Source organism: Aquarana catesbeiana, linkage group LG04, assembly GCF_042186555.1.
Source record: "Aquarana catesbeiana isolate 2022-GZ linkage group LG04, ASM4218655v1, whole genome shotgun sequence".
Taxonomy (NCBI): domain Eukaryota; kingdom Metazoa; phylum Chordata; class Amphibia; order Anura; family Ranidae; genus Aquarana; species Aquarana catesbeiana.
In genome coordinates this window covers 346,111,930-346,129,414 of record NC_133327.1, presented here as the reverse complement: position 1 = coordinate 346,129,414, position 17,485 = coordinate 346,111,930, and the positions used below count along the sequence as shown (strand labels likewise).

Sequence of the window (17,485 nt, the reverse complement as noted above, 5' to 3'; positions counted from 1 at the left end):
AATGCCTGAATGGCAAATCACTAGACACAAGCATTTTTAGCACATTGGCTAGGATATTTGTAGAGGCAGCAGCCATTTTAATAGATATGAAACAGGATGGTGGCATGGTTGTGTGTGGTGTTTTTTTTTTTTTCTCCGATTCTGGAGACAAGTATGCTTTCATGCACCACAAAAAAGTAGATGTGTTGTCTAAACAAGAGTTTTCTGTGGTTCCTGCCTAAAGTGTCTCGTTTCTCTCAGGTTTGCTGTTATAGTGGGGAAAATAATTATTTGATCCCCAGCAGATTTTGTAAGTTTGCCCACTTACGCAGAAATGAAGGGTCTATCATTTGTATCATAGGTGTATTTTAAATGATAGAGACTGAATATCAGCCAAAAATCCAGAAAAACGCATGATACAAATGTTATAAATTGAGTTGTATTTCAGTGAGTAAAATAAGTATTTGAACTCCAAGCAAAAAATGACTTGGTACTTGGTGGAGAAACCCTTGTTGGCAAGTACAGAGGTAAGATGTTTCTTGTAGTTGGTGACCAGGTTTGCACACATCTCAAGTGGGATTTTGGTCCATTCTTTTTTTATAGATCTCTAAATCCTTAAAGTTTCTTAGCTGTCGTTTTACAACTCGAAGTTTCAGCTCCCTCCATTAATTTTCTATAGGATTAAGGTCTGGAGACTGGCTCGGCCACTCCATGACCTTAATGTGCTTCTTCTTCAGCCACTCCTTCCTTTTATGAATCCTAAGGACAAATTACCTTTTTATCTTAAAGTGTTCCTAGTCTTCTTTTTTTTTTTTTTTTTTTTTTAGAAGAAGAATGCTTGCACTTTATTTGCAACAGCTATGGGTGTTTGAGCCATGTATCCCAGGTCATGCGTTCACATTAGGGGCCTGTGCCAATGACCTTTAGTTTGCTTCATACAAGTTTATGGGAATGCCAAACAAGCTTTAATAGGTCAGTAGGTCAACTGCACCTGTGAATGAATGATTTCAGAAGTCTCAAAGTGATGCCATTGACAGAAGCCCCAATTTGTATGGTGAGGAAAAAAGTAAAATACTGATCTCAAATGTCCCTGTGCCCTAAAGAAGGCATGAAAAAATAATGCAGCTAAGGGATGACTAGTTTAATAGGTACAAGCTCTGGACATCCACATCTTGACTGCTGCCAATGGAAAATTCTTCAGAGTGGATTATCAGAACAAATAATTTGGACGCCATACCCATACATAAATGTGACAGTGTACAATTCTTTTATTTATATGCACTTAGGTGTGCTATTCAGTAGCTTCTTAGCAGCAAAGGTGATGGGTTCACAATGCAACAGTTATCACAGTTGCTTTTTTGTTTCTTTACGTCAGTATGGATTTTAATGCAAAATTCCACTCCATACCAAAGAACAGAGCAATATGGAGCAATATGTACAGACAGAATGGAATTACCAATACGTTGACATTCCTTTGTAATCAGATACATGAAGTCAGTTGCATATGTAATGCTGTATTGCCCTTGAGAAATCATTGTTCGCATTTCACAAATATAGAAGTTTATGGAATAGGACACAAGAACAGATGATGTGAAAAGAAGGGGCTGTGTTAGAATGCAGTGCATGTAGTAACTATACACATTTTGCTGTTGATTAGAAATATTTAGAGACTGTAAAATAACAGCATTTTGCATATTCACTGTTGCTCATGAAATAAAATCCTTGTGTAAAAAAAAAAATCATATTTGCAGTGCTATACATAATTTTCAGGCACAATGATTCCCTGCTCCAAAAGAGCTTACAATCTACTTTTTGATGCTTATGGCATAAATAGTGGTCGGCTTGATATCACTGGAAATGCTGATAGATATGTATTGCACTGGCATGAGAGGGAGTGCATTTGGCACCCTGTTGCTGCACTTACAGCTTTCCTTCTATGTTATCAGTCATTTTACACACTGCCTATCCGGTGGTGAGGAACTTGTAGAGTCTGCAGGTTAGGGCACGTAAAGTAAGGAGCAGGCAGAAAGCTTGTTGCTATACCATTGGAGGCAAAAGGCAGTGTAGGCCCATAGAAAACTTCTTCTTTGCCTTCTCTGCTGACATCCAGCACCTGTCAAAGAAGGGTCCGCAGAATTAATTATTTTAAGAAAGCATAGTAAGATACATTACCCACACATTTAAAAATTAACTGCAATATACAGTTGTGCTCATAAGTTCACATACCCGTGCAGAATGTATGATTTCTTGGCCATTTTTTAGAGAATATGAATGATAAAACAAAAACTATTCTTTCTTTAATCATAATGAAAACAGAAACTACCCAAATGGCCTTGATCAAAAGTTTACATACCCCAATTCTCAATACCGTGTATTGCCCCCTTTAACATCAATGACAGCTTGAAGTCTTTTGTGGTAATTGTGTATGAGGCTCTTTATCTTCTCAGATGGTAAAGCTGCCCATTCCTCTTGGCAAAAAGCCTCCAGTTCCTGCAAATTCTTGGGCTGTCTTGCATGAATTGCATGTTTGAGATTGCCCCAGAGTGTGGCGCAATGATTTCAAGGTCAGGAGACTGAGATGGCCACTCCAGAACCTTGACCTTATTCTACTGTAGCCCATGACAGGTTGACTTGGCCTTGTGTTTTGGATCATTATCATGTTGGAATATCCAACTACGTCCAGCTTACTGACTGATGAGTGCAAATTTTCCCCCAATTTTTTTTTTTTTTTTATAACATACTGCATTCACCTTGCCATCAATTTTGACCAAATTTCATGTGCCTTTTTGTAGCGCACACATCCCCAAAACATCAGCAATCCACCTCCGTGTTTCACTGTAGGAATGGTGTACCTTTTATCATAGGCCTTGTTGACTCCTCTCCAAATATAGTATTTATGGTTGTGGCCAAAAAGCTAAATTTTGGTCTCATCACTCCAAATGACTTTGTGCCAGAAGGTTTGAGGCTTGTCTCTGTGCTGTTTGGCGTATTGTAAGCGGGATACTTTGTGGCATTTGCGTAGTAATGGCTTTCTTCTGGTGACTCAACCATGCAGCCCATCTTTCTTCAAGTGCCTCCTTATTCTGCATCTTGAAACAGCCACACCACATGTTTTCAGAGTCCTGTATTTCACCTGAAGTTTATTTTGTGGGTTTTTCTTTGCTTCCTGAACAATTTTCCTGGCAGTTGTGGCTGAAATTTTAGTTGGTCTACCTGACTGTGGTTTGGTTTTAACAGAACCCCTCACTTTCCACTTTTTGATTAGAGTTTGAACACTGCTTGTTGGCATTCTCAATTGCTTGGATATCTTTTTATATCCCTTTTCTGTTTTATACAGTTCAACTACTTTTTCCTGCAGATCCTTTGACGATTCTTTTGCTTTCCCCATGACTCAGAATCCAAAAACCATCAGTGAAACACTGGATAAAAGATGCAAGGGTCTGTTAGGAGTCCAGAAACTCACTGAACTTTTATACACCCACTTTTGTAAACTTTTTGATCAGTGTCATTTGGGTAGTTTTTGTTTTCATTATGATTTAAAGAGTAAAGACAGTTGATTTGATAATAAATGGCTTCAGCCAAACACTAACCATGCGTGAAAGAGAGGTTTTTGTGTTATCATTCATATTCTCTGAAAAATGGCCAAGAAATCATAAATTCTGTCATGGTATGTTAACTTATGAGCACAACTGTATGCGGTGAAAGAAAAGAATGTGTATGTTCTACCACTATCAATCATAATATTCCCTGGATTTCTCAGCCTTGCTTTTGGAGGTACCATGTTAGTGATGGAGTATGACCTGAATGTGGCATATCTTGTTCATTATGATGTATTGCAGTAGAAGGGCAAGTAAATGGATGGCACTCTTAAAGCAATATTAAACATATATTTAAATTTATCCCACCATTTCTTTTTTTAAAACCCAGCTTACTGGGTAGCGTGTTCTGTACATTTCAGATATTCACCCACCCAGCGGATCCATCATTGTCCAGCTGAGATCATATTGTCTTCTTGTACCACTTAGCCCTGCACCGCCATGTTGTTTGTGATATTATCGAGAGGCCCACCAGCTCTCCAGGGTTTAGCTGGCAGGCCTTCTGATGATGCGGCACTAGGCTATAATGGGCTATGGATCCTGGGATATGTGAAATTGTGCAAATGAGTGAAAATAAATAAATAAAAAGCTGCTAGCACTCCATTAGATACCCATGGCTATACTGTCAACAAAAATAAAACATCAATGATTAAAACCTCATGAATAAACCAATGAGTGTGACCAAATCAACCAAAATGCATGAAACAAAAAAATGTACATACTTTATAAATAAATGTCCTTAGTGGCTAAAAATACAAATCTTGCTTGTGAATGTCAAACGTATGAAGAAGTAAAGGTGATGGTGAAAAAAAAAAAAAAACTCTTCAAAGTGTTAAAAACACCAGATATTTGCTCCTCCACCTGGTGCCTCACACAAAGGCTTACCGCAAGAGTATGACCCTCGCATATAGAGAAGTCACATAACACTTGAGAGTATCAGGCAAACTCTGGAGGTAAGTCAGGGGTATCGACACTTCAATTCACAATATGTGTATAAAGAAAGTATGTTGCGCTCAAATTATATGTACAAAAAGGGGATTCAGTAAAGTCCAAACGCACAAAGGCTAAGATCACAGTCCACTGGAACAAACAAACTCCTCCTGTAGTCAAAGAGAAGTGCCACCGACACACAGGTTAAGATGTAATCTTATCAAAACACCAGGACCCTCCTAATTACAGAAGGTCAAATCAGCCTTAGTACATCCACCTTTGGCAAGGTCCAAGGAAAGCACCGGTGATGGTGTATATTCCATATGAGATTCCTTCAGATTTGGACTCTCATTATCCGGACATTCCATCCATGAATCCAATGAAAAAGCTCCAATAGTGTAAAACCTTCTTAACCACTTGCCGACAGCTGCATGTACATTTACGGCGGCAGAATGGCACAGCTGGGCAAATGGGCGTACAGGTACGTTGCTTTGAATTTGCCGCCGTGTGGTAACGTGCGCTACCCTGCCGGGAACTCTGTGAGTCAGATCGCGGGTCCCGTGGACTTGATCGCCGCGGGGATAATCGCGATCGTCTCACGGAGCTGAAGAATGGGGAGATGCTAATGTAAACGAGCATCTCCCTGTTCTGCCTAGTGATACTGTCACTGATCATAGCTCCCTGTGATCGAGAGCTATGATCAGTGAAGTGTCGTTCGTAGCCCATCCCCCTAACAGTTAGAAACACTCCTCAGGACACACTTAACCCCTCCCTAGCCCCCTAGTGGTTAACCCCTTCACTGCCAGTGTCATTTTTGCAGTAATCAATGCAATTTTATAGCACTGATCGCTGTAAAAATGACAGTGGTCCCAAAAATTGTCTGATGTGTCCGCCATGTCGCAGTCACAATAAAAATCGCAGAACACCACCATTATGGCAGAGGCTCTTTACCACATGATCGGCCGTGTCCAATCAAATAGGAAGAGCCGTTGATCGGCTTTTCCTCAGTCGCGTCTGATAGACGCGAGTACAGGAAAGCCGATCGGTGGCTCTCCTGACAGGGGGGGTCTGCGCTGATTGTTTATCAGCGCAGCCCCCCCTCAGATGACCACCAGGGACGCTACTAGGACCACCAGGGAAGGGGGCAACATGTGGATGGCCAGGTATGTACCCCATGGCCGTCCACATGTCCGAATGAATGCCCAATCAGTGCCCACAAATGGGCACTGATTGGCACCAGTATGTACTAACAGACATCAGTGATGCCCAGCAATGCCACCTATCAGTGCCCATCTGTGCCACCCATAAGTACCCATCAGTGCTGCCTTATCAGTGCCCGTCAGTGCAGCCATATCAGTCATTGAAGGAGAAAACTTATTTACAAAAATGTATTTACAAAGAAAAACTTTCGGTCTTTTTTTATTTGTTGCACAAAAAATTTAAATTCCAGAGGTGGTCAAATACCACCAAAAGAAAGCTCTATTTGTGGGAACAAAATGATAAAAAAATTTGTTTGGGTACAGTGTAGCATGACTGCGCAATTGTCATTCAAATTGCGACAGCGCTGAAAGATGAAAATTGGCCTGGACAGGAAGGTGTCTAAGTGCCTGGTATTGAAGTCGTTAAAGGAGTTTATTGGGTTAGAAATTGTACTTGCACATTCACAGAGTAAGGCAAAACGGTAACAATCGGAAGCAGATACAAGAGTGCGATGACAGGTATGTGTTCTTCCGCCTGACCGGTTTCGTCACGAGTGGACTTCTTCCGAGGCATAGGAAACACTTCCTGTCATCGCTATATAAGCACGTAAATCCAGCCAAGCCTCGCTTTCACTAGAGTAACCATGCAGCTCAAATCCAAGTCTCAATCTAGACTTAACAGTCAATTCATGCCTCACTTACAATAGTGGGACCTGAGAGGGGCAAAACTATCGTAGTGCACACCGGACATGACGTCTGTGTGTTTCAAGTGCCCCCATACCTGGAATAAACCACAATTGGAGGCATAAAAACCGATGTGCATTAAAACTGAGCGAAGCTGGATGTTGCTGGGGACTTGTCATATTAACATTGCTTAAGAAAAAAAAAGAAATTTAAGTAACGGACTATAAAATTAATTAAAATAAATCAAAAAGCAACTATATCAAGAAATAAATATGAAATGGGAATTATTAATAAAACAGTTGACATCCCAATCTACGTGGGTCTCTATTGTGTATAAAATCATAGTGCCATGAGACATTGATTCTTGTATCCTTTTTTAATGATGGCAATATGCTCATCAGTATTTTTTGCTACAAGAAAAGCAGAAATGAAAGGCGCGCAGACCTAGTGCATTACCAAAGATAATTTAATAATTAAAATGTTTTATATAAAAGTGGGTACTCACAAAATGCAACTGACAAAAGGCCATAAAAACAATGCATGGACATGGAGAGAACACTGGGTACGCGTTGTTCTGTGCAGGGGTCCCAGACCCCTGTCCTGTAGTCAAAGAGAAGTGCCACCGACACACAGGTTAAGATGTAATCTTATCAAAACACCAGGACCCTCCTAATTACAGAAGGTCAAATCAGCCTTAGTACATCCACCTTTGGCAAGGTCCAAGGAAAGCACCGGTGATGGTGTATATTCCATGTGAGATTCCTTCAGATTTGGACTCTCATTATCCGGACATTCCATCCATGAATGGTGGTTGCCTAATTCCTCCATATACCTGAGTTGGTATAGGTTTCCATTGCCGTATGATTGGTAATCAGATCGCTGATTGGGGCCATGGTTAGGAGCACCTTGGTTCAAAGGGTTGCTGATTCCTAGGGCCTCCTTTATTTATTGCACCTGTGTTTACACTTCATTATGTTTATTTGCACTTTATTCGCTATGGATGTCTGATTTACACTTCATTATGTTTATTTGCACTTTATTCACTATGGATGTCTGATTTTAGAGCTACACGTAAAGTGAATACTGAGGGCATCTTTGTGGTCTCATTAGGAGACCACAGTGATTTAGGAGGCCTCTTGGTCAGACTTAAAATCCTCCCTCCTACTTTCACAATTACATGCCCAATGGGATATAGCCTTCTTTGAACAATATATTGCAGATGATATGGTTCCAAGGAGCCTAAGATGGGAGGTTTATCCTCGACAAGGTGAAACCCAGTTGGAGTGGTTTAAGTATTTGAATGAAACAGGACTAGGTCTTTTAAAGTTTTTAAAGGATAGGAAATTAGCGGTTCTAGATTCTAAAATAAAAAATTAAGGAAAAATTACTTCCTTTCAAAGACCGTGAGTAGTATAAGGAACACTCCACTAATCTTAGGAAAAGGAGGAGAATGAACAAAAAATGAAAAAGAAATATAATCGAGATAAGAATGACTATCAGTCGGGGTTGGTTTTTGAATGGCAGAATAAAATTGTGTTGGACCAGGTAGGAGGAGAAAATCCTATTCCCCCTCCCCCTATGGAAATAGGAACAGATCGGGAAAACACATATTCGGGCCAATGGCATCAAGTTCCTTCTTAACAAGGGAAAAAACCTGGCTTTCGGTCACCCAAAGGCAGGAACAATAATAATGGCAATAGACCCTTTTTTCCGAACCAACATCATCCTTCTCTCGGCTCACCCTTTACCCCTTGGGATGGGAGGAGATAAGTTTTTTGGAAATCAACAAATCTATAATTATGACTATCCTATTTCTACCACTAATAGGTTTGAACCCTTGGGTGGAGAGAGACCTTCACTCCACCAGCCTCAGGGCCAAATGTATTCTGGACCTAGAGGAGGCCCTAGGAATCAGCAACCTATGAATCATGATGCTCCTAACCATGGCCCCAATCAGCGATCCGATTTACCGTTCATACAGCAATGGGGACTTTTACCAACCCAGCTCTATGGAGGAGATAGGCAACCACCATTATGGGTATGGTTAGGGGTCTGGCCCAGGGCCTTTCAATGGCCCACGGAGCCAGGGCCCTATGTGGAGACCAACACAAGGGAGATCAGAAGATAGACAGCCCAATTTTTCCTACACTTAGGGCCCCCCCAACCCCCTATGGGGGTTTTTTCCAACAAGGCCATTATCAAAGAGAAAAGGAAAATCAAAAAGATGGACCAGAGGGGGGGGGGGGGGGGGAGACTTCAAGCGAAAAAGAGAGTAGTGGGCACGGGAATCTTTAATTTAAGCTCTAAGACACTAACTGACAATGAAAAAGCCCTTTTGGATAAGGGACTAAAGTTTGCCCCCCCAAAAAATTTAACAAATTCCAAACCTTTATAGACTTATAGAAATATATATGTATTATTAATATCAAAAGATGCTTTGCCTCCAATCCCATTAGGAAGGGAAGCTTGATTACAACAGGGATCCGTTCATCTAACCTTCGTAATGCCTCCCTTTTCAACCCTCCGGCAGTTAGAGTGTTTAGAGATGTTGTACTGAGGCACCCTAAAAATTGTTAATGCCAGGTTGCAACCCAAATTGGGATTGCAACAATTATGTGACCGCAAGGATCTTGTCATCAGACTGTCAGACAAGATGGTGGTGGTGGGGGTCGTATTAGATAGAGATGCTTATATAGCTGAAATTACCACAATTTTGAGTGATCGAGATACCTACGTCCCTTTGAGGAGAGACCCAGGGTTGACCTTTAAGCGTGAACTAGGAAAATTGGTGAACAGGGGTTACCAACAGGACACAGATTATCTACTACCTGCCTAAGGTACACAAAGATCCGGTTTGCCCTCCGGGACGCCATATAGTTAGTGGCATTGATTCAGTGACATCCCGGGTGGGCATATACATGGACACATACCTGCAACCTCTGGTCAAAAATATGCCCTCTTATATTAAAGATACTAAGTCAATGATCAACCTTATCAGTGAGTGTCCTTTCCAGGAGGGTTGGTGGATGGAGGGTTGGTGGATGGTAACAACAGACATTACGTCCTTGTATACCATTATTCCTCATGACAGGGGCATGTCGGCAGTATCACACTATCTTAATTCTGAGTCTGGTCTATTACCTATTCAGAAGGATTTTGTGGTAGACCTTCTCAAATTTGCGACAACGCATCATTATTTTTGGTTTGGGGGAAATTATTTTCTACAGACTAGAGGTGTCTCGATGGAGGCTAAATATGCCCCTAGTGTACAGAATTTGTTTATGGCCCAGTGGGAGGAGGATGTCATCTATCCACAACAGAGGCCTAATTTGGCCCTGTGGGTTCGTTCCTTTGGAAAGGTGACACCAGCTCCTCGATTGACTTTTTGGATTCCTTAAATTATAATGACAGAGGGATTGCACTCCATTATGAAATGAGTCATTCTCTGATTGGACGTGGTGGATCGCATGCCGCTCTACCTTGTCCAATCAAAATTCTTTACATTCAAGCAGAGAATGCAAAACAAGACCTGTATTCACAATGCGGGAGAGCAACCACTCGACACAGGACATGGAAGCAAGTGGAGCTCACTGAAGTAGCGCTGTCTATTTCAGTGATTTCCAGTGGCATCGGCCAGGTATGGCATATACATAGTTACATTGGTCCAAGCTGGGCCAGTGTAACTATGTATAACATGCTGATGCCTGGAATTATTCTTGAAATTTAGCATCTGATACACTAGCAGATCTAAAGGAACTTGACTAACAAAGCTGAACTCTAGCTAAAAAGCTAACCACAGTAAGCACCCCTGTCAGCATTAAATGGTGTGTCCCAAGCAGCCTTTTTCAATCGGGGTTCTTCCAAAGGTTGTTTGGGCTTCCTCGAACAAAAAAGCAATTTCTGCCTCTCAGATAAGTTTCTCCAGACACCAATAATTTATTTTTCTTGCTTTCTGAGAAGGGAATTTTTACATTTAAAGTGGTTGTAACCCCCATTCATGAAATTTGACCTAGGCACATATATCTATAGTGTTTACTTATTTCTCTCCAAAGCTCTAAGTTCCGTGTCTGTCTGCTGCTCCGTTTATCAGCAGAGTCACTTCTGACAAGTTCTCTGACACTGGAGATAGCAGCTGAAAATTTGTGTTGTGGGGAGAGCTTAGAGGTAGATAAGCAGACAGCTTGTCTATTCATAATGCATCTCTGCATGTTCCTTTGTTCCTCTTCCTATGTGGGGTGGGGGTGTATGCCTTTCCTCCAATCAGCTCTCACACAGTGTAAGCCCAGACTCCCCATCCACTGCTGGAAGAGGAAGAAAGATTTCTAACATTATGTGCACTTTCTAAAGAATGTAAAAAGGGAAAGACAACAAATATACATGTAAAATTTATGTAGGGAGATTTGTTTCATCCCTGTGTATCATCTGAGGCTATTCACTTCACTGGATATACTTGTATGTGAGGGTTTACATCCACTTTAAGCAGCATTCTTCCTATTGACCATCACACCAATTTATTGTCAGCTGTAGTTATAATAATTATTAGCAGGGATTCCTTGAGCCCCCCAGTTATTTCAAGGGTTCCACTGTGCTAAAAAGGATGAGAGAGTCTGGTCGCAGAACTCTTAACCACCCTGGCGGTATGATTGTCAGATTTTTTTGTTTCAAAGCGGTACATTGTTTTGCATATAAATTTGGCGTTTTATATTGTAGGCCTGTAATTCTTAGTAATAACTCACTTAAATCTGTCCAAACAAGAGTCTAGTAGACATCCCGAGTATGATAAAGTTTGAAACACTAAATTATAATATAATAACTATAATAATAATAAAATTAATTTTCTAACGATTCTCTCAATTCTGCCAGTGATCTAATTTACTATCACTGTTTTCTAGCTGGTTTAAAACCACTTTTGATGTAAAGGGACACTTTTTGGTAGCCATGGACAATCCAGGCAGAAAGAACAGAAGAATATATAATATAAAAATGCATGCATGGCACTAGACAAAGCATTAGGGACAAAAGGAATGTGAAATGATTTGATACAGTAATGTAATCTTTAAGATTACAGTGTACTGTATGTGTTATGTTTTGTGTACTGTTTGAAATTCCCGCCGGCTCCGCCCCCATGCATCGCAACGCTTGCAGGGAACAGAGCCCAGCACGCAGAGCATTGGGTGGAGGACACGTGGACACAGCAGGAGGACATCGCAGGATCCTGGGGACAAGGTAAGTACACTGCACCGGGATTCTGCAATGCAATCCCGAGTGTGGCTCGGGGTTACCGCTAATGGTACTGAAATTTAACCCTGAGCCACACTCGGGAATACTGCCAGGAAGGTTAACAGACACTTTTGATGGACAACGTGGTCTGTTATAGGAAGTTGAAAAATAACAGACATACTGGGTGGGTCAACGGGTGACAATAAAGGGGAAAAGGCCCAAAAAAAATAAAACAAATGTAGCCACTACAACTAAGAACTGGTAAGCTGCAATATAATATTTGTTTTTATGTTTATTCACCACATTGACACGTCTCTGGGAAGCTTGTGTGTATGATGCCTTAATTATACAACAAACACGTTGTGTTTGATCTTAGTAAGTGGGATATTTTTTGTTTCATCTTTACTTTCCAACCTCTAAGGCCCTTCTCACATGGGCAGACCGTTCAGGTCTGCCTGTCAGTTTTTTAGGCAGACCTGAACAGACGTGCCATACAGGTCTATTGAGCAACGGATGGCAGAGGTGACATGTCCGCTGACATCCGACCCACTCCTATCCGCTAAAGTGTGATGGAGGAAAACCCTACTTTTCCATCCGCCATCGGATTGGATGAAAACGGACTCTACGGTCCGTCTTCATCCGATCCCCCATAGAGGAGAGCGGCGCTCTGACAGGTCGGTTCCTGCACAGTGTGCAGAGACAGACCTGTCATCTGCCTGCTCAGCGGTAATCAACGGAGCGATCCCCCACTGATCAAAGCAGTACACGGACAGGTCCGTGTGAAAGGGCCCTAAAGCAAAAAGTTACATATTCACTCGGCATAAATAATCCTAATTACTGCCCAGGTTGATGTAGTGTTTACAAGCTTATTCCTTCCCCAGTTGCATTAAAATCCAGGACACACACTGAGCTGGTGATTGAGTGGATTCAGCTGCAGAGTGTAGTGACTGGCCTGCCTTGATCCCTTCTTCATACTTGATGCATGACTCCAATAGTGCTTAATGAGAGCAATACTTATCTTGTAATTAGTGTTTTTCTATTGAGCATCATGATTTGTTTAATTTTCCTGGTTCCAGAGACCGAAGAATATACTTCCAGTTAACCCAAGGCATGGGGCTACCTCAGTACATCTATCAAATTGTGAACATAACAAAACCTGTAGTGTTCTGCAACAGATACTGAGTCAGATATTTACAGCGCTGTTTGAAATATATGTGTGCGCTGATTCAATTGTGAAGTAAACCCCTAAACCAAGTAAAAGATTTTCTCTGGCATCTATACAAATCAGAGACTGGCAGTATACAGACACTATTTTCCAATTTTATTGCAACTTAGATACATTTACGTGTGTGCACACACACACACACACACGAAGAGATCATGTAATAATTCCCCTCCCAGCCTCACGTTCCAGTTTAAGATCACCCGTTGCTTGGCCCTTTCCATAAAAGATTGAAATTCTGGCATATTTTTTTTAGAAAACAGTGGGAACTATTTGCTAGGGGCTACATGAACCTGTTTTTTCAGAAATAAAACTTCAGAAATGTATTGGTGACTCTAAGTCACCAATACATTAATAATATTCTTTCCTGTCATGCGATTATTTTAAGCTCTCATTAACACTGTTAAAAAAAAAAAAAGATAACCAAAGGTAAATTACGGTTGTTATAGCTTAGTGATTTTGGCTCATATTTTACACTAGAGCAATGGAGTAGTAATTTCCAATCAGCTGTTTGCCATGCATGCTAAAGGGCAGGCATGTGGGTGAAGAGTGACCTAGACGTGTTAAATATGTGCTGAGAAGTGAACACAATCATTACATTATACATTGTACATAGTATACCAAGTATGCTGGCTTTCTGCATCATCTCACATTGCCCTTTGGCATAGATAGTATCTAGCATGGTTTCTCTCCAGAGTTTCCAATTCCAGGATCTTCTAAAGATTTTAACCAATAGCTATCCAGTGCAGGAGGCATTTTAAGATGTTAAAGAATGCCACAAGTATACTTTTCATGTATATTTATATTTCCCGGACAAAACGTTGTAAGTTTAGCTCCTGATTACGTACCTGTATACACGCCAAAGGTTCATTTGTCCAAATAGAGTAACCACCAACCAAGTAAATTCTTCCATTATGTACTGCAATTCCAGATTCATTTTGTCCTTTGAAAGGAAAAAAAAAAGAAATTTGCCTGTGTGCATACTGTATGTTTCAAAGGTGTCCAGAATATTGCCTGTATGCATTTTCACATGCACTTTTAATGTGCGTTGTTTGGTATGCAAACTGGAGGTGAAGCATTAAAAAATATGGACCTTCTATGATGCTGATGCATGAATAATACTCAGGACATGACACCTGCCATTAAGGGCAGTTGGATTTTATTTCAATGGACTTGCCTAAAGTAGAACTTTGGCCTCTCATTTAAAACGTGCTACAGAGTTTAATTGTACTGTAAGTGCATGTTCACTAACCGTTTTCTCTTAATACCCCTGCAAATCTCCCACAAGTACTTGATGTTCCTGCCTTTGAAGTTCACTTAATACAGTTTCCTGTGCTGTGTGGCAATGATGCTGCACTGCTCCTGAATTCAGAGCAGAGTTGTCACTGTCACTCTCAGGCTGTGCCTACTTGCATGACAGTGGTATGAGCAGAAGTTTTTTGGGTACGTGGCTATCAGCATTGTCATTACTGGTTCACTAACCAGTAGCTCATCGATCAGCACCTGGCCACACCTAGTATTTTCTGCTGCTTTCTGGATGGACAATACTGCCCCTGTTGCTTAAACATTCCTACTGTGAGCAGCAGTGTCTACAAGGGGAACATGTAAGACACAAATGAAGGAAGATGCCACATACCAGCGATGGGAGACAGGTGTGTGCGTCTTTCATGGGCATGGTTCATTTCCTTCAAATCATATTATATCTGCTCATCTATATTTGGCATACAGTAATACCTCAGATTGCGAGTAATGCGGTTTACGAGCGTTTCGCGATACAAGCAATTTTTTTTTTTAAATCCTGACTAGGTTTGCAAGCAGAATGAGCAGGATTCAAGCCTCTGGGGTGTGCAGTACTGCATTTGGCCAGAGGTGCGGGGGCGCCGTTGACACTCAAAGCCGTTCGGAGCCGATCAGAAACACTGAGTTCCCAAGTGCTTCTGACTGTCTCCGGCGCCCCCCACCTCTGGTTACATGTGGTACTGCATACACTAGCAGTGCCACTGGAACGGATTATCTGAGTTTTCATTATTTCCTATGGGGAAACTCGCTTTGATATACAAGTCCTTTGGATTACCAAGGTACCACTGTATATGCTTTACTGGTCATGTATGTCCTCCCCCTAGTACTGCCCTCTGTTTGATCCCCTGTTAAGCCCCCCCATGAAAGTCCCGGGTTTGGTGCCAATAACTTTCATGGCCCATTGGTGCGCAAGTAGCAAACTTAATTTATTGTTGTTCATATGGGTTGTTATTTACCATATTCGTTTGTCTTAATATTGGTGTAGAATGGTACATTATACTATTTAAATTTAGAACCTTTGGTCCCACTATAGCCTCCTGAAGAAGTAGGATACCCCCATGAAATGTGTTATGGCCCGTACACACGAGCGGAATTTCCGTCTGAAAAATCTTGGATGGTTTTTCCGATGGAATTCTGCTCCAGCTTGCCTTGCATACACACGGTCACACAAAAGTTCTCTGAACTTTCGACTGTCAAGAACGCGGTGATGTACAACACTACGGCGAGCCGAGAAAATGAAGTTCAATGCTTCCGAGCATGCGTCGAATTGTTTCCGAGCATGCGTGTTTTTTTGCGCGTCGGAATTGCATACAGACGAACGGAATTTCCGCCAAGAACCTTTTCTGTTGGAAAAAAGAGAACCAGCTCTCAATCTTTTGCTGGCGGAAATTCAGACAGAAAAAGTTGGATGGAGCAAACACATGGTCGGAGTATCTGACCAAAAGCTCCCATCACACTTTTTTTGACGGAAATTCCGCTCGTGTGTACGTGGCATAAGGTTTTCAGCTTCTTTGGACATCCCAGCTTATTCATTTATTATTTGAACTTCTATGTCTACCATTGGTGTACCGATTGGTGTATTGCTGTACGTATCAGCAATTTTTAGCTTGGTAAGACCAAGGGGGTATTTCATAATTGGGTGGAGCTATACCTTCCTACTGATACAATCTGTGCAGGATTCATTTTTTAATGTTGTACCATCATGTATGAGAGTGAATGTGTAGTTTTACCCCGTGTATTTAATATGTGAATGTTATTTTAAGTAACATGTACATGTTGTGGCCACCTTTAAACTCCATTTTCAAATCTCTATTCAATGGTTATTTGGGATGTGGTGCCAGACAACAATTACCTCGATAGTTAGTGTATTATTTTATACCATGGCTGGACAACCTGCTCTTAAGCTGCTCCAGACTTCTTAATCAGTCTTAGGTGTTCACTGCCATAAAGCAGGCCCTGGGTACCCCTATAAAAAAAGAGGCTTTTACTACCCATTTATTTTATTTTTATTTTATTTATTTCAGGTACTTATATAGCACCATAAATTTACGCAGCGCTTTACATATACATTGTACATTCACATCAGTCCCTACCGTCAAGGAGCTTACAATCTAAGGTCCCTAACTCACATTCATACATACTAGGGACAATTTAGACAGGATCCAATTAACCTACCAGCATGTCTTTGGAGTGTGGGAGGAATCCGGAGTACCCGGAGGAAACCCACACAGGCACAGGGAGAACATGCAAACTGTAGGCAGGTAGTGTCATGGTTGGGATTCGAACCAGTGACCCTTCTTACTGCTAGGCGAGAGTGCTACCACTACACCACTGTGCCCCACCATTTGTGCTTTTCATTTAGGGAGGGAACAGGCAAATGGGACTTTGTAAGTGCCACCAAGAAATCACACAGATGGATAATAAAATATTCCAAAAGTAAAATGACAAATAAGACATCAATTTTTAAAAACAAGGGTCTTATGTATATGACAAGTGAATAGTATCTGGTGTCTATGATCCAAGTGTTTTGCAAAGAACTCACTTCTTTGGGATCCACACCTGTTACATATGCAGTAAGTCAATTCATCCTCTTCCACTAGAGCAAGGATATGCAATTAGCAGACCTCCAGCTGTTGCAAAACTACAAGTCCCATGAGGATCGTCATGATAACAATGTAGGATTGCACAATAATTCCCAAAGTAAGGGAAAAAACCTAAAAGTACAGCCAGGTTGCCAATTATGGATTATCACATTAAGTATATGTGTTGGCACAAAAGGTATGGATAAAAAATCCCTATATATTTTCAAGCATAATATTAGTCCCGCATCCTCCCTCCAATAGCATGTGCCTGTGTCCATCACATATTACAAATGGTGTTTTGGTACCCCTATGCTCCCTATTGGAACTTTCCTCCAAAAGGACAGCAGAGGGGAAATCGGGTCTTGTTTCCTGGCAGTGGGCACAGTGCTGCAAGTCACTTGTCTAATGACAATGCAAAGCTTCACCACAATCATCAAGTTCAAGTGTTATATAACAAGCATTGGGGGCGGTGGGGTTGGTACGACAATTGTGTAACGGGCTATATAATATTGCATTGGGGAAGGCAGAGGTTCAGAGAACTGCACATTTGACTGGTCTGTGTGGAAAGAAAGAAAACTGTACCTATGAATGCTGAAGGGAAGGTGAGATCTCCATACGTATGATTGAATCCCCATCATTCCAGACCCCTAACATTTTCTAGCTGCCTCCTAGAATTCGGGAGCAGGCCCATTTTACAAACAATTTTTAATAAATGGTACTTTTGCACCAAACATTTTAGGCAATTCGTTCTGATTGTAGGGACTCCAAATGTGT

The 17,485-nt window shown here is 41.3% G+C and overlaps 1 protein-coding gene across 2 annotated transcripts in view; it reads right to left on the bottom strand.

Moving 5' to 3' along the window:
- Positions 1–779: 779 nt before the first annotated feature.
- The window catches only part of KLHL32 (kelch like family member 32), a 318,383-nt gene continuing 301,677 nt past the window's right edge, over positions 780–17,485 (bottom strand). For both annotated transcript variants that reach the window (XM_073626973.1, XM_073626974.1), the window contains 2 exons: positions 13,679–13,773; positions 780–2,092 (listed from right to left, as the gene is read on the bottom strand). In XM_073626973.1, coding sequence (XP_073483074.1) covers positions 1,931–2,092; positions 13,679–13,773 — 257 coding nt within the window. In that variant the 3' untranslated portion in view covers positions 780–1,930. The remainder of the gene's footprint in view (positions 2,093–13,678; positions 13,774–17,485) is intronic.